At 47.9% G+C, this 21,755-nt stretch overlaps 3 protein-coding genes across 6 annotated transcripts; 1 reads left to right on the plus strand and 2 right to left on the minus strand.

The window, feature by feature from the left end:
* The first annotated feature begins 427 nt into the window (after nucleotides 1–427).
* CDC42SE1 (CDC42 small effector 1) lies at nucleotides 428–11,202 on the plus strand. 3 transcript variants are annotated; one of them, XM_004285175.4, is made up of 5 exons: nucleotides 3,458–3,594; nucleotides 6,749–7,066; nucleotides 7,589–7,699; nucleotides 8,418–8,506; nucleotides 8,777–11,202. In XM_004285175.4, exons 2-4 carry the CDS (start codon nucleotides 7,013–7,015, stop codon nucleotides 8,490–8,492), a joined length of 240 nt encoding a protein of 79 aa, XP_004285223.1. In that variant the 5' UTR covers nucleotides 3,458–3,594; nucleotides 6,749–7,012; the 3' UTR covers nucleotides 8,493–8,506; nucleotides 8,777–11,202. The 3 variants fall into 3 exon arrangements, with proteins under 3 accessions (XP_033271529.1, XP_004285223.1, XP_033271528.1); XM_033415637.2 differs by lacking the exon at nucleotides 3,458–3,594 and adding an exon at nucleotides 3,641–3,772; XM_033415638.2 differs by lacking the exons at nucleotides 7,589–7,699; nucleotides 8,418–8,506; nucleotides 8,777–11,202 and adding an exon at nucleotides 428–453.
* Nucleotides 11,203–11,483: 281 nt separating this feature from the next.
* C1H1orf56 (chromosome 1 C1orf56 homolog) lies at nucleotides 11,484–13,824 on the minus strand. The gene is given in 4 exon segments (XM_004285173.3): nucleotides 11,484–11,758; nucleotides 12,661–13,478; nucleotides 13,481–13,572; nucleotides 13,574–13,824. Coding segments are annotated over 4 exon segments (1,017 nt in total). The 5' UTR covers nucleotides 13,660–13,824; the 3' UTR covers nucleotides 11,484–11,737.
* Nucleotides 13,825–13,966: 142 nt separating this feature from the next.
* On the minus strand, nucleotides 13,967–21,479 carry BNIPL (BCL2 interacting protein like). 2 transcript variants are annotated; one of them, XM_004285172.4, is made up of 10 exons: nucleotides 21,255–21,469; nucleotides 20,351–20,446; nucleotides 20,084–20,148; nucleotides 19,649–19,873; nucleotides 16,921–17,103; nucleotides 16,649–16,751; nucleotides 16,354–16,485; nucleotides 15,328–15,414; nucleotides 15,040–15,138; nucleotides 13,967–14,578 (listed from the first exon to the last, which is right to left on the minus strand). In XM_004285172.4, exons 1-10 carry the CDS (start codon nucleotides 21,296–21,298, stop codon nucleotides 14,542–14,544), a joined length of 1,071 nt encoding a protein of 356 aa, XP_004285220.1. In that variant the 5' UTR covers nucleotides 21,299–21,469; the 3' UTR covers nucleotides 13,967–14,541. The 2 variants fall into 2 exon arrangements, with proteins under 2 accessions (XP_004285220.1, XP_033271523.1); XM_033415632.2 differs by lacking the exon at nucleotides 20,351–20,446 and having other exon boundaries at nucleotides 21,255–21,479.
* Between the last annotated feature and the right edge of the window lie 276 nt (nucleotides 21,480–21,755).

The following is a 21,755-nucleotide window of genomic DNA, read 5'->3' on the forward strand; positions in this document are numbered from 1 at the left end:
ATTATATCTCCCTGCAGCCCCCACCCTGCTGCTTACTAACCAAGGGAAGGGGCAAGAAGCATTAGTTGAAATGTTCCCAAAGGAGCAGAAAGAACATTCCACTGCCTCCAAAAATAGAACCCCCATTTCACAAGGCCTTCCTCCAACAGAGTCCATTGGCTCTCACCAGGCCTTGAGACTCCTAAATAGTGGCTTAAGTAGGTTCCACAATGCCCCCATATAATGTGGCAGAAAAAGTAGGCCTTAATCTAGAATACAGTTATGTGTGAGTGTAGGGGCTTTAGGAATGGTAAGTGGGTAGACCAGGATGTTTTTAATGTTAGAGTTACTCTTTTTCTTCTTAGGTTCAAGCTCCAAAATAAACCCTGGGAGCTGAGCATTACTCAGCAGACAAGCTGCTTAAAAGGAGGGTAATTCGAGGACTGTAAAAGCGTGGGGGAGCATGTTGAAAAGGTGAGGTCATCATCCTATGATATTCAGCCCTGATCATCTCCACAGTAGTTTGCAGAGGCATGTGCACAGAAAGCTACAAAAAATGTTGTTCCTATCAACCAGCCAACCCTGGCTTAGTCTGGGACTGTAGAGATTGTAAGAAGCAAACCTTAGGCGTCAGCAGCATTATTGACTTCTTCCCATGGGGATTTTTTTAAACTAACAGTACTAGTTGTTTGCCAATCTAGCTGGCTTCTTTTGTATCCCTTCCCTTACCAGTCCCCTCCAGAGTGAGCTTAGTATAATGCTGGGCACATAATAGGCTCTTTAAAAAATAGAATCATAGGGGGGAAAAAAAGCATAGAATTTTAAAACTAGAAAACACCTTAGAAATTATCCAGTCAGTTTGGATAGGGTCTCATAATTTCCAGTCTTGATTCTTTTTTGATGTGTTATACATAGATAGTTGCCTGCAGCTTTTTATAATCCTATACCAATATTCTCAAAACTTAAGAATTCTTAGTTCCTGAAGAACAGCTATTCAGTGGGTTAAGTGTGATTCTGATATGAATGGTGAAAATGCAAAGGCAGAAGAGAGGAAGATAGGATCTGAGAAAGGGAAAAAGCTCTTTGACAAACTGACTCCTTTTCTTCAACCAGTATATGTATAAAAACTGTCCTGACAATTCTGAATGTCTGGCAGAGCTTCTCTTGCAATTAAAAAAGGTAAAGGAAATTGTACAAAATATTAACTTAAAAGGTCCAAAATCTCTAGCCATGCCATTGATTCAGAGACGTGTACAGAGTACCAAATGCATTTCGGAAAGGCACTCAATCAAATATATACAGCATTTAAAATCAAGTCAAGAACATTGACTGCACCGAAAATTGACGCTAAAATACCCGAACATTTTAAATTTAATATAGTATGGATTTAATTCCCAAATACCCAAAATTTGCACAGGGTCCCATTTCAGCTAGCTTTCTCGTCCCCAAATATTTTCTACCCATAGCTCATCTATCTTTATATCTCTCATTTACTTATCTTAAAGGGCTTGGACAGTGCCTTGTACCACAATATATGCTCAATAAATGCTTCCCACTATCCTTCATTTTAAATTATTCAGGTATTTTAGGCAAAGGTAATTTCTAAATATCACTGTCTAGTCTTAGAGATACACAATTAGCAAATACATAGCATAAAGTGGCTCTCTCTGAGCCACACAGACACGCCCAGATACCCTTTGTCCAGATCCTCAGTGGGACTCTAGGGCCTACCCAACAGGGCCTTGCTGTGTCATGCTGCCACTGTAGAGGGGAGGACAAGGGATGGTGGTGGAGGGGAATGGAACCTCTCTGGCATCTCATTATGTGTCTCATTCTGCTGCAAATAAGCATTCCTTTTCCAGAATCTGCCCCCATACCTAGCTCTTGTGGACTGTACTGATTTCAATATGGGATCAGGCAGTTCTCCAACACAGAAGCCCCTACCTTCCTACCTCAAACTGCCTCTTTCTTTGGAGAAAAGGTTTGGGAATGGGAGGAGACTGTTAAAAGAAAGATCAGGATTAATCTCAATATTATCTCAATATTATCTCAATATTATCGCGTATCTCTCCCTCCAAACTCCTTCCTATGGAGACAAATAAGTTTGGGGTGAGGGTAGACACATCAATGGAACACAACAGAAAACATTTGAAGATACAGGGAAGTAGAGGCTAGAGTGGTACAGTAGGACTAGAGATTCATCAAAAAGCTGGGAGAACAAATTGACAGCTTGAAAAGGAAGATGTAGATTACTAAACTGAAGATAATAAAATTAACAATTTTATTATCTTCAGGACAATGTTATAGGCAAACTGACAACTGAAATGAGATAAATGCTGAGAAATAACTACATGTAAATTGTTAGAAATTAATATCTGTGTAAAGGATTATAAGGCATGGATGGAGATCTTAGCAAAGATGTAAAACTGTGAATAACTGCCTATTGTTCACAGCGCCGCCTTCGCTCCTCTTGAACTGTCCCCCAACCCCATCCTCATTTGGGGTCTTCAACCTAACTAGAAGCACCGACTATCTTTTCAGCCCCTTGCCGCCGCCCCACCACCCCCGCCCCGGTTTCGTTTACCTGTTATCAGTGAATTACTAGCGTGTTCCAAAGATGGAGGGAGTACTTCGAGGGCTCCGATGTCTGCTCTGGGCTGGAGAACAAGAAAGCTGTTGGGGCTTTGACGGCTTTGTCTTCTCACTCCCTCTCTGTTCAGTGACTGAGTCAGTCTGCTCAGTCTCCCCCTGCAATGCAGCCCCTCCTAAGAATGGCGGAAGGACTCCCCGCCCCCTCCCGGCCTGACTCGGCTAATTCAAAAGATAGGTTCCAGAACACTTGAGGGAGGGAGACAGGACTAAAGCATCTCCGTAGGCTTATTGGTCTGATTCCCGAGCTCTTCCAGCTCCCCCGTGCAGACTGAGGGTGTAATGAAGGAGTAGTTAATTGTCCTCTAATTTTAGGTTTATGGATTAAAAGTCTTGACTCTAGACAACGTGGAGGAGTGTCCCTTTATTCCCCAATTAAGGATTTCAGGTCACCCGAACTGTTTTTGAGAATCACAAAAATTCTCCCTCGGTACCTCCCGATTTGCCTTCCCACCCTCACAATGGGTAAATAAACCTAGCCCTATTGCATTTGCGGTAGGGCACAGGGACATCGGGGATGCGTGTGCTTCTGCCAATCTCTGAACTCGGTTGGGGCCGAAGGATTTGGGGGCTCCGCTTCCTTTCGCTCCGCAACGCCTGACGCGCAAACAGAACGCACGATTCTGGAGGGTCCAGCTTGCGTGCCAGGCCTTCCTCGAGGGTCCGCTTTCCCGGGTTTTCCCGGCAGGGGCGGCGGCCCTCGGGGGCTTCCGAGGCCCCTCCCACGTCCCTCCGTCCTGCAGCGCCACCTCAGTCCAGAGGGGAGCTGTGCGCCCGGCTCCCAGCCGGACGGGTTTCGTAATCGCGTCGCGGCCGTTTCCGCCCTCAGCCAGCCGCACCTCTGCTGCTCCGCCCTCGGCTCCCCCACCGCGCCGAGGAGCGAGCCCGGGAGCCCCACGCCGGCGGGCACCGAGCGGGAGCCCCCCACCAGCTGGCGCCGGACGCCTGGGTGCCGGAGCAGAGCAGGTGAGGCCTCGGACTCGGTCCCTCGGCCCGTGCGCCCCGGCTGCCCAGTCAGGCGGAGACGCACCGGATGCTGGGGGTGGGGGAGGAGGGCGTCCACGGCTGTCGAGATGCTGGGTCGGTGGCAAAAGGGGTGCGCCGGGTGAGGAGCCGTCCCTGTCCGTGCTCCGGCGGTGCGCAGGTGAGGCCAATGAAGAGCAGAAGGGAAGACGGGTCTGGAGTGTTGGGGGGAGACGGGAGGTGGGAAAAAGGTCTCTTTTGAGACTCGCCAACCTCGGTGCTGCCGTGTGCCAGCAAACTGAAGCAGAGCTGGTCCGGGAAGGTCTAAATCTGAGACAAGCAGCCACGCCAGACAGTGACAAAGTCGGAAGGATTCACAGAGAGGCCCAATCCTAGTTCAAACTTGGGAGGAGCAGAGAATTTCTGGGTAGAGTCCGGGGGTGGGCAGAAATGGAGCCTATGTGACTGAACCTATGGGGCAGGGGGAGTTGAGGGCCTAGCCCTGTTTCCTCTTAAGCCTCCACAAGACCTTTCCTGGGGAAGGGCACGGTTGGTGCTGGGGCAAATGCCTGTCACTTGACTGAAAGCTGGGGTCCACCCCCACTTCTCTAGAGCCCCGCAGCAGCCCTTATGTCTGGAGGTCTCCATAGGGGACCAGCTGCAGCCCTGGGCTCATAGCCAGAATTGCCCGCTCCATTTTCTCAATTCTCTTTCTCTTTCTCTCCAGCTGCTTCTTGTGAAGGCTTGTCAGGCAGCGGGGTAGGAGGCCTTGGGGCTGGAGTCAGCGGGACCGGGAAAACCGGTTTGGGGCTAGAACAGGACCAGGGAACTACCTCTGTACATCCTTCCTCCCTGGAACCTTTCTCCCATCCATTCTCCTGCTCACTCCCCAATAGTTTTAAAACTCTTAAGCTCTCCTGTGACCTTGGTGTCTTTTCCAGCTCTGTATTTCACCCTTCCTATTTGGGACTCAGGCCCAAGTCACAGCACTACTTGTCAGTCAGGGTATGGCCTTATACGATCTAATCCTGACCCCTCCTACTGTTTACCCAGCCCTTCCCCTTAATTGTGGAGTTGAAATAGTGGGTAGTGGGTTCAGGTGCCTCTTCTTCCTGGGCTGACCAGTTGAGGACTTCATTTTTCCTCAACCCACTCTTCTCTAGATATTTTAAAGGAGAGTGGCAGCCAATCACTCTTACTTCCTTTTCTGGCCTGTTCCCCTCCCCCCTCACCACCACCACCACCACGTTCACCCTGCCCAGTCTTCTCCTCACGCTGACCCCACCCCCAGGTTTTAGAGACCCTTATGTCCTGTGTCCTAGGGAATGGAATTTCCTGGTCACTTCTCACCATCATTGGTCATTTCATGCCAAGTCCCACACACACACTTTCCCTCCACCCAGCCCTGGCCAGGTCCGTGGAAAAGGAACAGAAACGTCCTTGTTCCCTCCACTGCCCCTTTCCCTCTCTCCTCCTCCCCCTCTTCTCTCCTTTTCCCTCCCACCATCCACTTCTGTTCACTCAGCTTTGAGCAAGGAGGGTGTTGGGGGAGAGTCCAGTCTCAGTACAGCGTGTCTGGTAGTGTTGGGGGTTTCCTCTGATTCTTCATTGTTTTCTTCATCCCCTCCCACCCCCCCAACCCTTACCACCCAACACCACCACCAGCACGACAAACCCTGTGACTGACTGACTTCCCCACTGACCACAGCTCCCCTCTCTGGACAGCCGTGTTCTGACTTCCGCCCTGTCTCATTACTCCTCCCCTCCAGTGGTGGGAAGGGAAGTAAGAGAAAGCCTGGACTCCCGGTCCTTCCATCCGTCAGAAGCTGTGTCTCACTGTTTCTGTGATCTCATCTCAAGGCTGAGAAGAAACCCTCTCAGTTCTTAGATCAGTGTAGGGTGCCAGAGCATCAGGGTTCCCATCTTGGAGGGAGGGGAGATTCCTGTTCAGGCTAAAGTGTAATGTGCGTGAAACTGCCCTGTTTGGAATCTTTGAGGTTGCTTGTATTATAGCACTAGGGGAATGCAGTGAAAATAGAGGAAACCTATATGTGCCCTACCCTGGCTGGCAGTAATGAAGAGGGGAGGAAGTTCTTCCTTGGACACTAATGCTGTTGGAAAGTGCTCATGTCTGGTTGGCTGATGAAGATTGGGGGTGGAAGTGGTAAGGAGGGAAGAGAGAACAGGTCACAGCATGAGGGGAGGAGGGAGGGAGGGAGGCCCAGGCCCTATGGGGTGTGAGGCAGAGCGGAGTGGCACGACAGGACATGCGAAGAGGGTGGGGAGGCTGGAAAAAGATTCCTCATGGGACAGAAGATACCTGGCACGTGTACCTACAACCTGTGCACAGATGATCTCCACAAGACACACACGTGGACACAGGGTCATGCCACATATGTGCAAACAGAGGTGCACACAGAGGAGTGCATTGACATAGAACACAGATAAAACAGAGTGTAGGCAGCCCTCAGGAAGATCTCAAGGTCAAGTAATAAAAAAACTGTTAAATGGCTTCTGGGAGGGGTTGGATCTCAGTTGAGGGAAATGAGGAGGAAAAAGGGCAGGGAACAGAGAGGGAAGAAATTCCTCACTGTAGAAAGCCTTAGGTTCCAACCTGCTGCAGTTGGTCGCCTAGGACCTAGGTAGTCAAGGCCTCTTTTGGTCTTAAAGAAAATCTAGGTGTTCAGGGTAAGGTAAGGAAAAAGGGAGGGTCAGGGTGGAGGCCTTGTTTGTGAGAACAAAAAACCACCATTTCCTCTTCAAAGTCACTTAAATGCCCCTCCCCTTCTGCCTTAAACCCAGGGGGAAGGGAGGTGGAGCTTGTAGCACCCCCAAACTTTGCTCATTTCTGCCAGTATCATTTAGTATCATTTAGTCCCCTCCCATCCTCTCTTCCTAGCTTCTAGCCCCCTTCCTCTCCCCTCCATCGGTACCAGCAGCTACTGTTCCGTAACCCTTTGGTGCCCTTTTGGTTGTTTGCCTTTCTCTGAGAGTCAGGCTTGGAGGTTCTTATGTTTGGAGAAGGTTAGTGTTGGTTGTAGGACTAGGGCCTTTACAGGGGAGCAGGAAGATACGGGCTCATCAGGAGCCTTCTCAAAGAGTGGGGGAGTGGATTTCTCATTAAAGTTTCTCCTCTCTTTACTTTCTGGTCATCCAGGGTTCCAGGTCTGTGGAAGACGTAACCTCGTGCCTGCTTGCCCACCCCACTCTCCGACCTTGCTAGTCTCTCAGGGTCTGAGACACTGACCTTCACCGCTCAGCTTAAGGGCTCCGAGGACTCCACTTCCTCTAGACCTGTCCAGCTGAGTAAACCCAGGGTGTTGTTACACCTGAGGGGAGTGAGGAGTGGGCGGTCAAGGCACCAGAGCAAGAGCCCTCTGGGGCCTCAGGCAGAGGCGTGAAACTGGAACCATCGGGGAACATGAGTGAATTTTGGCACAAACTGGGCTGCTGCGTGGTAGAGAAACCCCAGCCGGTAAGTCTCCCCCACCCCACCACACAGAAACCAGTTACCGTATACTGGGACATAGATACATCAGTCTAGGATCCACCGTCTAAAAAGCACACTTCTTGCCTTCTTCTCTGTCAGGATAGCTTCTATGGCCTGGCAGGTGTGTACATGGAATAAAGGGGACTGGGTGATGGAGGAAGTGAACAGTCCTAGCTATCACTTCTTTTTCCTGTCCATTTTGAGTTGGACAGGGGTTGTAGGTGGAGCTTAATACCTGTCAGTTTTCCCCACTGTTTCCTCATCAGCCAGAGGTGACTTTGACATGTCCTTTCTTTGTCCAGTGTTCACTCTGCAGGCCACTGCCCTTACCACCCTGCCTGTGTCCTCTCTCTGTTTATGTTGTTCTAACCTTGCCTTTCATACCCTAGTGATTTCCCTATTATGATGCCGTATCCCCTTTCCCACCAGGCCCTTAGCTTTTCCCTTAGTGGTTTGCAACTCTTCCCTTCCTCCACTGTGATGTAACTCCCTGTCTTCTCCAATCAGAAGAAGAAGAGGAGACGGATTGACCGGACCATGATTGGGGAACCAATGAATTTTGTCCACCTGACTCACATTGGCTCTGGGGAGATGGGTGCTGGAGATGGACTTGCCATGGTAACAAGGGAATGGGGAGAGGTTGATATGAGGTTGTGACCTAGAACTGTGCCCTTTTTTGAAAGTTCAAGCTGGGGGCATAACAGAATTCTCGATGGGAAGCAAGAAGCTAGGATTCTAGTCCTGGTCACAGGCTGCATAAATCTGAGATCTGGCATTTCAAGTCTCTGTCCTAGGCTCCCTCGTCTTTACAATTAGCAGATTTTTCTTCATTGGATGGAGGATATATATGTCTTAATAGTTACTTGGAGGGCTTTTTCCAAAAACCATAACCTTTCTTTCTATTAACTAAGAACTGCTATCTCAGTGCCACAGTAAGTCATATTGTGGTTGGGAGTGTTGGGACAGGGAAAAGGCTGAGCACCTCTATCCTAAGTAATGTTTAATATGCATTTCTGCTCTCAAAATAAGGGAAATGGGCTTGGAGGTAGTGAAGGAATCTTTTCACCAGTTATGAAACACAGATAAATATGGGAGAGTCCTTTGTGAGAGGATCTTACTAGTACAAGACCCACTTTGTCTCATCCTCATGAAGGTCATTGTGAAGGGAGGCATTGAGACTTGCTTCCCTTGGAGGAATAGAGATTAGTTTTAACCTTTTCAGATTGATTTTATTGTCAAGGAGATGGGGTCAACCTCTTCCCTGGAGGGCACAGGGGAGCTCTTTTACTGTGCCATATGAAGATTAGGAGAGGGTCTCACGTGTGCTTTTTCACAGACAGGTGCAGTTCAGGAGCAGATGAGATCCAAGGGAAACCGAGACAGACCGTGGAGCAATTCTAGGGGCTTGTAGCTCCAGTACGACTGGTGAGTGATTAGAGAAACCCATCCAACACCTCCAGCCCCCTGCCTCCGAACCGTGATCCTCTGCGAGAATGGGAAGTGAAGGGAGGAAGAAAATTAGAATGGAAGAGTCAAAAAGGTAGGATCCAGAAAGGCAGAGAGAAAGGGATGTGCAGACAGGTAGAAATAGAAAAAAAGAGCACACTGTGGAAATAGTTAAGTGTGAACCAGGTGGTACCCTCTCCCTAAGGTTTTCTTCGAGGCTAATCTTCCTTCTTTTTTTCCTTTAATCAGGTTCCACTGTGTGTCCAGCCTTCACCCTGTCCAGCCCAGAAGAGATGCTGGCCCTACCAGTTTCCCTCCTAGAATCAGTAACCCCAGGGCCCCTCTTTTCCCTATCTGTCTAATAGTGCCTCAAATGGCTTGGGGGCTGGACTCCCTCTACTCCCTCTGGCTGTAGCCCCTCCTGGAGATGGGGTCAAGGCAGCAGGACTGACCAAGTGACTACTGGTTGGCCAGAAGGAGCTCAGCTGAAGCCCTGGACACTCAGATCTGAGATAGGAGTTTTCTGGGAACTTGGAATGAGTTCCCTTCTCCTGAATGACGGTCTAGGTGCCATATGTTTGTAAACTCTTAACCTGGAACTCCTTAAATGTGGTGGGTAGGTGGGATTACCAAAGCTGAAGCCGGCTTTGCTGAGAAGCTCCCTACCTCCCTGCCCTTATCTTTCATCCTGGAATGAACTGAAGCAGACGTCAAGCAGGGTGTGGGAGGGTGACCACTGGCTAGTCTACTTTTTCTCTTTAGATCTCAGACTTGAAACTCAGTCCCTCAGTATCTCTCTGCTGATACCAGGGTCTTTCTCTAGGTAGGCCTCTAACCCTATGTTTCTGTAGCATTGCTGGCTCCTAAGATCTTTCCTTTTTTTTTTAAATTAATTAAAAATTCAATTTAAGATGAGTTCTCTTAATTACCCCCATCCTGCTACTACCTCTATCCTTAACCCCATCCCTGTCAGGAGCCTTATTGTTTCCCACTGGATAAGAGTTAAGAGGTGGGTCTTAATCTGAAGTCTTGGGGATCTGCCTTCTGCCCACCTCCCTGCTGGCCTAGAGAGCAGGAAGAGGGATCTTGGAGAGAAACCCAGAATGCAGCAAAACTAGGAGTTATGTCTCAGGGTAGACTTACTGATCACTGAGAATGGGAGTGGTGGTGAAATAGATAGGTTGAAAACAATCATCCTTGAGTGATCTTAAGATCCTCCGGCATGAGAGCCGGAAGACCTCTAGAGCAAGTTTTCTCAAACTAGGCACTTTTGACATTTTGGGCTGGATAATTCTTGGTAGTGAGGGACTGTCCTGTGCATTATAGGATGTTTAGCAGCATACCTGGCCCACCCTAGTTATAACAACAAAAAATGTCCCCACATATGGCCAAATGTCTCCGAGGGGGCAAAATCACCCCCAGCTGAGAGCCACTTGATATTTTTCTCTCAAATGATTTCCACTTGTTCATCCTAAGCCTGAGTCATGGATGAACTAGGGCCCTGTGTAAAGTAGGCTCAGTAGGGCTGCACATAATCTCCAAACACTTTATTCAGTGTGTTGCTTGTGCTTGCATGGGTTCATGTCTCTGTGATGGACGTGTACTGTGCTTCTCCATCCTTATGCTGTCTGGAGGAGGGGTTCCTGCAGTGTGGAGACATGAACAGGGTATGGGGGGACTGGGGAAGGGAGGGAGTGAAAAACAGTAGAGCCATGGATACCCCAGCTTATCCTCCCCAAATTTTAAGCTCTGTTTCTGTGCCCTAGTCCTAGAACCAGACACAAATAAGACTCAGGGAGTTTTGTCTGAAGACCAGGTCCCAGTGCCCACCTGGCTGAAGAGTCTGCTTTAGGTGGGAAAATAATGTAGGAGTCGGGTCTTCGGGCATTTTCAGTTATCTCAGGTGATTTGTTCTGGCCCCTTCCTTGCAGGGTGATGAGGAGGGCAGAACAGATGAGCTCCTGTCTGCTCTGAGATGAGAAGGCAGGGATCTCATTAGCTCAGTAACAGGAAGGATCCTGTTTGATGGTAGTGGGGGTCAGGAATGTGAGAACTAAGATCCACTCTGCTGACTCCACCATCCATCCAGTTTGCCCCCACCTATAGTGACTGAGGTTCTAATTTCAGTGTATTTCCTGCAGATTTGTTTTTAAGTGTTTAAGCTTGGTTATAGAGATACATTCCCAATGTACCCAATTCCAGTCTAGCTAGTTGCTCTGAAAGTAGCTCATCTTGTTGGCCTAAAGTAGCTGACTAGCCTAAGGGTTATACTAGATCTAAAGGGTTAACAGGATAGGGCAGAAAGATGGGGGAACTCCTGGAATCTCCGGTCACCCTGATCTTGAGCCTTATTGTACTGCCTATTCTTTTTTTTTTTGGCCACACCACGCAGCACGCAGGATCTTAGTTCCCGGACCAGGGATCGAACCCACGCCCCCTGCAGTGGAAGCAGGAGTCTTAACCACTGGACCGCCAGGGAAGTCCCTCTACTGCCTATTCTTTAGACACAATCTTTTCTTTGGTGCTCTCTCACCTTTAGCTACCTTCTCTAATGTGTATGCTACCATCACTTTAACAATATTTAGAGTGATGGGAATGGGTTTGAGAGTCATAATTTATATTAAAAATTGTTGGACTTTTAAATACATTTTCAAATAAAAAAAGTTTAAGCAAAATAGTCCCAGAGTAATCACTACAGGTGTGTGTTGGGTTAAAGGGTAGACGTGGTTAATGAAGGCAACTCCTAGAAAGTGGCTGTCATGGAATTTTGTGCCGACCTTGCCCTTTCTGAGGAGAGAAGGCCAAGTGTCCTGAAGGCAAGGAGAAGATAACCATCACCTCCCAAGGGCTCAACTCATTGTTCTTCCTGTTCCTTTTTCTTGGCATTCATCTGAGATTTTTCAAGTCTTTAAAGAAGTACTTGTTTAAAAACAACTTTGGAAATGAAGAAGATGAGCAACGTCAACATTTTTGTCCTGGGGGATAGTGGAAGGGACCAAGCCAGATGCTGCTAGCTACACAGTTCAGTCTTAAGGTTCAAGAGATTTATGGTCTCCCCACCTTTCTACCTTTGTAGAAAGACACAAGACCAAACAATATATTTTTTTTCTAGTTTTGTTTTTCTGTACTAAAAATATCCAGTGGGTGCTGGGATTGAATGGGGAGGAGAGGTTGAGATGCTGACACCTCCTCTTGTGGATGAAATGGCCGTTACCTCCGATTTCTGTTTATCTGGGTAAGGAAACGAAATAGAGAAAAGGGAAAATATAACCACATCCATATTCTTTTCCCCTCCTTGCCTCATCTCCCTCTCCCCACAAACCCTCATTCCCTTAACACTGCTGCCCACTATTTATGCTTCTTTTTTATATTGAATAATGGTATTAGACACAATAAGGAGAAAGACAAAACCAGAAACTGACAGAATGACCAAGTATACATTTTTTTGTCCTTCTCCTTTCCCCAAAGGTCCTGTCATCCTGAGACCTTAAGAATATTTTATCAGGTTGATCAGGAACTTTGGTAGCTCTTTTGGTAAAGTAGAGGACAGTCCTTCCCTGAGAATTCTTAAGTTTCTGGGAATAATCCCAGGAGGACAGTTCTTTGGGTTAGTAGTGGTTAAGATCATCGGCACTAGTGTCAAACAAACCTGGTTTAAATCCTGCTGTGACTCCGCTACTTACTTTGTAAACCCCCTGTTTCTTTATCTGTAAAGTGGGAATAATAATACCATAGTGTTGTTGTGAGGACTGATCCAGGTAGAGTGCACATAAGACCTCAGATATTGGCAGCTGTTACTGTTAAGCTGCGTTAATAAGCTGAAAACTAGGAAATTTTCCACATCCATCAACTATCTCCACATCAAGAGTTCTTTATCTACAATCTTAACAGTTTGGTCAATAATCATCTAATGACCTACATGTTGCCTAATAGCCAAACAGCAGTTGCTCAAGAAATGATGGGTGGAATCAATGGCTAACAACAATGTGAATAACCAATGCATTTTATGAATCAAAAACCAAACATAAGCAATAGCTCACGCAGACACACTGGCTGGCTTAGCAACAGGGTTCTGGATATCAGGACTTTTCAGATGCCTTAACAAAGATGCTGGCTCATCACTAAACACTTACTGGTTGCATCTCTGTGAACACTGTAGACAGGCTGTTCCAAATATCCTCCAGCTCAGTCCTGACCCTTTTCCAAAAAGCAAGGGCTGGGTTGGGCCTGAGACTGGGGATGAAGGGGGTGAGTCTGAGTCGGCTGACTAGTAGGGGAAGAGGAGTAGTGGTGGTGGCCCTGGTGGTGGTCTGAGTGGTGCAGCTGGTGTCAGGACAGAGACCTGCATCGAGGGGGCACTCCTCCCGCTCACGGTTGCAGGGGCATTGGTGGTAGGTGCAAGGCCGGTGCTCAGTGTGGGGTTGGCTCAGCGCCCCAACTCGCAGGCGCCCCGAAAGGCCACGCGGTTTCCCGGCCCAGGTCCGGCTCATGGTGCCGGACTTGCAGTGGCAGTGCCACGGGCCCCAGGGCATCGGCACCAGTCGCAGATCCTCGGGAGCTGGCATGGCTGTGGGCGAGGGCGGTGGCCACTGGTTTGGGGTGGACCATGCTGTTGACCACTGGTTCAGGGTAGTGTCGGAGAGCAGCTGGTCCACATCAGCCTTCCAGGTGGAGGGCCGCTGGCTTGAACTCATCCTGATTTCGGAATCCTGGTCATTCGCTGTAAACCCTGGGCTAGGCCCCCCAGGTGTACTGGAAGTCGTATTGCGAGTCTCCAACTCGGTGTTATTCTTTCTAGCGTAAATCACAACCTTCTCTTCCAAAGACCCATCCTCCTCCGCCGACAATCGCGACCTGCTACCTGTGGACACCGTGGAGGCCAAGAGCTCGGCAGCGGCCGGGCCTGCCAGGCTGTCGGCCACGGCCACGACGTCATCCTCATCCTCCATGTTACCCTTATCTTCTGGGAAACAACGCTCCGGGTGCTCCGGGCGGTGGTCTGGTAGCTGCGGGTCATAGGGCCCCCGAAGCGGAAACTGTCCCGCGGTCGAAGTCAGGCCTTCGACCCCCGCCGCCCGGGGCCCCAGACTCAGCAGCAGGGCCCAGAGCAGCGCGCCAGCAGCGGGGACCATGGGGCTGGGCGGTGTGGGGCTGCGAGGGAGGCCAGTGAGGAAGGCCGGGGCTCCCACCTTCTCTCCCTCCCTTCGGCTCTCGACCCACCGGGTCGTTAGAACCTAGGCCCGCGGGGGAGGGGAGGGGGGCTCTGACGCGCGCGCCACGCCCCTCCCCCAGGCCCTCTCCCCGCGGGTCAGCTCCGGCAGGCCCAGGGGCTCAGCTGAAAATCCCAGGGAAACTCTGCAGCAAGAACTCCTGTGCCAGAACGGACAGACGGATTGTGATGTAAGGGGTTGGGGAAAGAGTAGTTCACTTACTCGGCGCGGCGCTTGAATCTCTCATCGCAGTTTATTAATCGCTACAGATCTGAATTTACGAAAGAGGACAAAATACAGGTTTTGAAAATGCCCCTCCCCAGGCTCACAGGCAGCAGACGTGAGTGACTACTGAAGGAAAGGGAAACAGAATGGCTCTTCAACATTTAGGGCACTGACTCCTGGCTCCCAGCAGGAGCCCTGCCCTCCCCATCCACCCCGTCACCTTCACAGACTGCTAGAATACCCCAGGTGGAAAGGATCTCAGACTCAAAGAGAGGAGGTTATTTGCGCAAGGTTCTACAGCTAAAGCAGCACAGCTTTGCACTTTCCTATATAAAATGCCACAACATGCACCCCTCCAGCTGAAATGAAAGTCACCCAGCACATGAGGCTCTGGACCTCAGAGCCCTGCTTTGAAGTCAGGGTCATGGAAGGAACGACATCCCATTGAGATGTTTAGATCCAGTGGTACTGGGATTGAGGATGAGATGATTTACAAAACAGCTCAGATGTTTCAGGGTTTAGGGTGTAAGCAGATCAATATCTTTGCTTGGTTCTTAAGCTCATTATTCCAGTCCTATGCTAGGTCCCTCCTGAGCCATGGAGATCCTGGTCCAGCCTAGGAGAAAGAGAGGGAAAAAAAGTGGTACAGGAGCAGACTGGGTTTTACTCAGGGGTTTAGGGAGAGAAGCCAGGTGAACTGGAAGAGGTAGATTAGATGCTTGGGTCGGTCATCATGTAGGATCCTTTGCTCTCTAGCAACACTCCCCCACTGGATATTCTCTCCCATTCACTGCCAACATATCCCTTCTTAATTTCTAGGGCTGGTCTGAATTTCCTCTAAATTCTGTGCTGTGATTACTCCTTTATTCCTTGATGCACTTATAGGATTAATTTTTTTCATTTGTTCTTGTTGGATACAGTAGTGTCCTGCATGTATGGAGTCTTCCCAGATACAGTGAAGCCTCTGAAAGCAGAGCCTCTGTCTTTTAGTTCCTTTGTTCCAACAAGGCATTAAGAAAGTGGGAGTTGGCTCTTACACATCCCATCCCAAACTTTTATCCTTAAGCCAGGACTCACCGTCTGACAGCTTCCGGGATGTGGACCTGATCCATGGAGATGAGTTGGGCCAGCTCTCCAAGGCTGTTCAGAAAACGGATCTTCCGTGTGAACTTGGAACTAAAAAGAGAGGATCAACCAAGTGTGTTTTATACGGGGAAGTGGGCTCCTGGAGATCCTTACAAAGGGAAACATAATAAGTAGAGAGTGGTCAAGGCTAGAAAGAGTCAGGGTGGGACAAGAAGTTCTTAATCTTGATTGTGAAAATGGGGAGAGTGGAAATGGGGTCTTTGTCCCCCAAGCTAGTACCTGATGAAGGGCTGAAGCAGTGCCAGGAATGCCTTCACATACCATGTAGCATGGACAACCACCAGGGCAGTCAGGTTTTTCCGGAGCCTGAAGAAGAACATGAGACCATTCAACTCTCCTTCCACCTTCATGCCTGAAGATCAGGTGGAGCTACCTTCTGTACTTTAACTTCCTTCTCTAATTTCTAGATTTCTCTGATAGTTGGGTGGAATCCCCATTCCTTTAACTGCAATCTCAGCTCCATCCATCTTGCTTAGCCTCTTCATTTTTAGGAAACTCTCCTCTTGGAATACCTTAGCCTGGCCTTCTCTACCCCACTTCTTTCCTGTGCCCTACACTCCCATAGTTCCTTTTGTACATTCCTCCATCCCTCCATGACCAGGTGAAGACCAGTGAGGAGAAAAAAAAAAAGGAACAAGAAGAGAAAAGTGAGCAAATGGAAGACGGAGGGAAGAAAAGGGATATCAAGGAAAAAAGGCATAAGGGTCAGGGATGAAGGCAGACAAGAGAAGAAGACAATGGAAATGTGAAATGTGAAATAAACGGCAATACTATGAGAAAAGGAAGGGCTGCCTTCCATGTGCCAGGCAATGCGCCATGTTGATTTATTTGATTCAAATACTCAGTGGCAAAGGTATTATCATTGACATTTTACAGAGAAGGAAACTGAGTCCCAGAAAGTTAAGTGACTTGTCCACAGTCATAAAGGTAGTAAGTGATAAAGGCAAGATTTGAAACTAGATTTCCACGACTCCAAGAGAGGACAGAAGATAGGAGAGGCTTGGAAAAGGGTATAGAGGGACAAAGAAAAGTGGAATGGGGAGTTCCCTGGTGGCCAAGTGGTTAGGATTCCGGACTTTCACTGAGAGGGCCCAGGTTCAATCCCTGGTCGGGGAACTGAGATCCTGCAAGCCACATGGCGCGGTCAAAAAAAAAGTGGAAGAGATTGAATGGAAGAAAGAATGGAAAGATGGAAAAGAAAAAGATAAGATAGAGCGTGGTAGCCCTCTTGTCCTAGAGGCTCACCGCCGATCCAGGGTGCGGTAACACCGGCGTATCCAGCTCAGAGGTGGAACTTGGGCCCTACTTGTGCCTCCACTCAGGTAAACAAGCAGATAATTTTCAGCTATCAGCAGCTCCAGAGTACCCACCATATACCTGGGGAGATGAAACTGTCAGGGAAGGTATGCGTTTGGGGTTGTGGGGAGAGAGAGGCACATTACTGTAGACTCTACAATCAGTTACTGATCAGAGAAGGGGTTCTTTTTAATGTTTCCCTCTTTAACATCCACTCTGGAGCACTTTAAGCCTTCCACCTCACCTAAACAAGTGTTCCATGACATAGGTGTAGTCGGGGATGCTGCTTCTGGGTAGATAACAGGAAGCAAAGAGGATGACAACACTGAGGCCATCACCATGGTAGCCTGAGGAGGAGAAGGGGAAAACTCATTCAGTCATTGATGGACAGTACATGTGTTTAGGTTGAGAGACTCTGAGGGTCTCTAGAAGTTGCAGGAAGGATTCTGAACCCATGACTGAATTTCCAGCTTCGGCATTTTACTTAAGAAGTCACAGCTCTTACCCCTCCATTACCTCCATGAGATAGGACTTTCTTATAGGGCTCAATGACGGTCATGTCCACTCGCTGCTCCCGCTGTCCTGTTCGGAACACCCTCCAGCGATGACCATCTTCTCCAGCCACATCCCACATACAATCCTGGCCCAGCCTTTCAGCTGCCTCACTGGCCCCCAGGCCCTCTGCCTGGGGCAGCTCATCTAAAAAAGAGGGATGGGGAAGGATCAACAAGGCAGAATACATACCTCTACTATCTTGTAAGTTCCTCAGATTCTTAGAGTTTATTACCTCAACATCTAATTCCTCATTTTTTAACCATGACTCTAGCCCTAGTTTGTCCAATCAACCCAACCCCTTGCTGGTTTCTTTCCTGTGACTCATTATCTTCACTTTTTCACTAGACAATGGCCTGGAGGTAACCTTACACTATGGTAGGTTGATGGCCCTTGCCATTTTTCCAGATTCTTTCTGCCCATGCTTTTCCTTCCTTGGGTGAGCTCATTTATTCCCATGTATCCAATTACTGCCAGTAAGGCGATGATTCCTTTCTAACCCAGACTTCTCTCCTACCACCAGACCCATATCCCTAAATGCCTAGAGTGGACATCACTATTTTGTGTTTCTCTGTCATCTCCAAGTCACCAGACTCCAAGTGCAACTCAAACTCATTCTCTTCCTCCTCTCTCTCATATTCTTTCTTGATGAATGACACCATCCATCTAGTTGCCTGAGAGAGAAAACCCTTTGTCATCCAAGACTCTTTCTTCTCTACCAGCCGTCAAGCCAACAGGACCCCAGATCCTCCTCCATCTATCTCCATTATATCCTCCTTTCATCATTCTTTCCACTATTAGTGTCCCGGTGCAGGTTCTGAGCCTTTCTCATCTGGCCTTAGTACTAGCCTCCTAACTCATCTCCCTGCCTCTTGTCTGTTTTCCTCCATTCTACCCTTTACACCACGGCTAGAGCAAGCTTTCTTTTCTTCTCTCCCTTTTTCACTCAGATGGCAATATACATAAATACAATATACTATACTCACTAATTTCGCATGATCTTTCCATAGCAATAAAAAGAACTGCTTCATCTTAAAAAATAGTGCCTAGTATTTAGTATTCCATGGTATGGATGTACTGTAATATTGTAGAACTAACATCCTATTTATGGACCTTTAGGTTGTTTTCAATCTTTTGAAAGCCATCAAATCTGATCATGTTAGTCCCTTGATTAAAACCATTCAAGGGACTCCCCATTGCCTACAGGATAAAATCTAAACTCAGTGTGGCAGCAAGGACCTCCATGATTTGACCCTTGCCTACTTAACACAGTCTTTTGTCATTCTCTCTTCACCTCCCAGCCACAGAATATATATTATATTCTGTGATATAATAATATATATTTTGGTTTTGTTCCTGGCTTCTAAAACAGCTCCTGATGATAAAGGTAAAAGAGGTATCTTTTCCTATTCGTAACAAGCCCCTTTCCAACCACAGAAGTTTATGTTAATGAGGTGACTTTGGAAAACTTCTGTGGATGAGTGGCTGGTTGCCAGGCCAACCAACCACATGATTAGAGGTTTGGAACTTTTACCCTCTGACCTCTGAGGAGGGGAGAGAGACTGAAGGTTGTGCTAAATCACTAAGGGTCAGTGATTTAATCAATCATACCTACATATGAAGCCTCCATAAAAAAACCCTACCTGAAGGGGTTCTGAGAGGTTCTGGGTTGGTGAACACATGGAGGTGCTGGGAGGGTGGTGCACCCACGGAGCTCCACACCCCCTTTCACATAACTTATCCTATGTATTTCTTCCTTCTGGCTGTTCCTGATCTGTATCCTCTCCTAATAAACTTGTAATCTAGTAAGTAAACTGTTTTCCCAAGTTCTGTGAGCTGTTTTAGCAAATTATCAAACCTGAGGAGGAGGTGGCAGGCACCTCTGATTTATCGCCTGTCAGTCAGATGCACAGGTGACAACCTGGACGTGTGATTGGTGTCTGAAGTCTGGGGCAGTCTTGTGGGAGAGCCCTTAACCTGTGGTGTCTGTGCTAACTCCAGTTAAGTGTCGTGACTGAATTGTAGGACACCCAATTTGTGTCTGGAGAGTTGGAGAACTGGTTGGTGTGGGGAAAACCCATACATTTGGTGTCAAAAGTGCTGTGAGTAGAGAAGAAACAAAGTTTTCCTTAATACCTAAATAGTCATACTTAATACTCTGAATTCCCCACCATGCCATGCTATTGCCCAATTTGCTTCTTCCACCTAGAATGCCTCTCCAACTACCTGATAAGCTCAGAATGGCATCCTCTGTGAAGTCTTTCTTAACACCTCTCAGGTGGAACTGACCTTTGCCTTCTCCCTGCTTACACTGTACCCTATACACATGTAGATCATAACCTTTAACTGCACTTATTTGTATATATGTTTATTTCATACTAAACAGAGAATTCCCTGAGGGTAGGGATTATCTTATTCATCTTTATAACTCAGTTCTAGCTCAATGATAGCAATATTAACAGTTATTCAATAAAACTTCCCTCAATAAATGAAGTACCCCCTTCTCCCCCTATACTGACTACTCTCACATTGGACCAATAAGCTCTACCTTTCCATTCTGAGGAAATTTTGCTGGTCTTCCCTCTTGGTCCCCACCTTATTAGTTCTAACTTCAGTCCCATTAAATCCATCCTGAGCTTTTTTAACACTGGCCTCTACTGCTACCAGCTCAGTCTTCAGCTTTCTTTCCCACCTTCCCGTTCAAATTCATGTCCACTGTCCAGCTGCTCCGAGTCTGAAGGTGTCTCCAACTCTTCTACCTCCAGGTCAGAACTGCCATCAGGAGAGGAAGGTACAGAGTGGGTGGGAGAGGCTCCGTTATCTCCAGGTCCCTCAGTCAGATTCAGTCGCAACTCTTGGGCACAAAGACGCTTACGCATGGGGCGTTGGCCACACAGGGCTAAACTGCTGGGGGTTCCTGGGGTTGGAGGAGGGGAAAAAAAAGAAGAGAAAGATGGGTTTGTGTTGGTGGGGGATGTTAGAATTCCTGTCTATGTAAGTGATAATATGGGGTGAATTCTAAAGAAGGACTAACACGGGACATTTGGGAAGTAGAACCACAAGGGACAGGGTGGCATAACCCTTCCCTGGACTAGAATCAGGGAGGCCTGGGTTCTAATTTACCTACCTGCCTGTGAGTCTCTTTCAGGATTATGAGGATCTCCAGAAGGGTCAGCCTCTTCAGGAAGCAATCTAGAGGGGAAAAGATGAAAAGGGGGAAGAAATATAGGCTAAAGGCATTAAGCTGGTATCAACTTATCAATTCCGTGTCCCCGCCATGATATCACCTCTTCTTTCTTTTCCCCACCTCTTTCCTTCAAGTCCCAATTTACCATTGCTGCCCTCCATTTGTGACCAGCCCTCCCTTTTTCCAGCCTCGCTCATACTTCCTCACCTAGGGAATTCTTCATCCTGCCAGTCTTCCTTCAGCTCCAGTTCTCCAAGTCTCAAGGATGCTCCTAGTACTGCTGTTTCTGCATTCTCCCTGACCCTATAGTCTCCCAGAAAAAAAGATTATTATGAGACAAACTAGGCAGTGTCTTAAGGGAACTGGAATGAAGAGCAGTAATGAAGGTACAAAGAAGAGGGCAGGCCTTAAAAAGAAGTCAGATCTCTGGTCTCCTAGATGTTTCTACCACCTTCACCACTTGTTAGAAAGCCATCACCCCTACTGTTGGGTTTAGGAGCAGAGGAGGCATGGAAGGTAAAGCTAATTATTTTTACCTGTTGGCAGTTGCTCCACCTGCACAGTAGGGGTGAGAGGTTTTTCACATTACAATTGGCTGGAGCCCGACAGACCTGCCCAGCTGTCACTGGGCAAAGTTGGGGAAGATGTCACCTAGTCAGGCCTGCCTTTCCTCCACTACACTAGGGAGTGGTGAGGGGAAACCACGGCGGAGGGGTAGGGGAAGAAGGTAAGGAGGAAGAGAGATTTGCTGGGAAGGAGAACCTGGACCTTAACTTAGTTCTGGGTCAGCTTTCCTGATGGCCATTCTGGAGGGTGGGTATTAGAAACCGGAAAACGGGGCAGATTTATCAAAAACAAAACATAGAAACTTCCTTTTAAAAAAAAAAAAGCAATAGGGAATTATCCTGGACTCCCTCGTTCCCTAATTCCCATACCTTACTGATATTTCCTGCCTAAAGCCACCTCCATCCCTTCTCTGCAAATTAATTCTCTTACAGTCTTATCTCCTCTAGGAACCCGAGATTTGACTTGGAAAGAGCTGGATGGTGGGAAAGTCCCTTAAGACTAGTCACTCCTTGCTTCCAATCAAGTTAGCCAGCGTCTTCCTTACCCGAGATCCAATGTCTTTTCTCCTGCCTCTTGTATAGTTCCCATCTTCAGAAGTCTTCCTGTCGCCTTTAAACACTTGGAGTTGTCGGGGAGCCGGATGTCTCAGCTCCCCAAACACTTCTGTATCCCCTTTTTCTCTGTCTCAGCTGTTGTTGCTCTTGCCTCCAAGGAGGAGGGAAGGGTGGAAGGGAGGTAAGTAACCTCACCTTCAAACAGGTTTGGCCACCTCCCTTCCGAAGAAGCACGTTTGCACAAAAGAGAAACCATGCCTATTGGGGCGGGTTCTGGGGAGGAAACTACGTATTCTAAAGTGGCTAGTCTTGGGTGAGTCAGAGAAGGCAATTTTCTAGACTCCTTAAAACCTTCTGGAAGCTGCTTTAAAAAAAAAAAAAGAGGTAATGGTAGAAACCATTTTAGTTTTAAGACTATCGTGGGCCTACTCTTCAAGCATAAGCAGAATCAAGGACACAGAAGTACGTTATAAAGAGGGTTCTGGAAGAAA

Source organism: Orcinus orca, chromosome 1 (assembly GCF_937001465.1).
Source record: "Orcinus orca chromosome 1, mOrcOrc1.1, whole genome shotgun sequence".
NCBI lineage: Eukaryota > Metazoa > Chordata > Mammalia > Artiodactyla > Delphinidae > Orcinus > Orcinus orca.

Coding starts and splice junctions, on each gene's coding strand:
- BNIPL (XM_004285172.4), bottom strand. CDS start 21,298: ATGGGAACTATACAAGAGGCAGGAGAAAAGACATTGGATCTCGG. Junction 20,447..21,254: donor GAAAAGACATTGGATCTCGG/GTAAGGAAGACG, acceptor GGGAGACTATAG/GGTCAGGGAGAATGCAGAAA. Junction 20,149..20,350: donor CAGGATGAAGAATTCCCTAG/GTGAGGAAGTAT, acceptor TTTCCCCTCTAG/ATTGCTTCCTGAAGAGGCTG.
- CDC42SE1 (XM_004285175.4), top strand. CDS start 7,013: ATGAGTGAATTTTGGCACAAACTGGGCTGCTGCGTGGTAGAGAAACCC. Junction 7,067..7,588: donor TGGTAGAGAAACCCCAGCCG/GTAAGTCTCCCC, acceptor TTCTCCAATCAG/AAGAAGAAGAGGAGACGGAT. Junction 7,700..8,417: donor CTGGAGATGGACTTGCCATG/GTAACAAGGGAA, acceptor GCTTTTTCACAG/ACAGGTGCAGTTCAGGAGCA.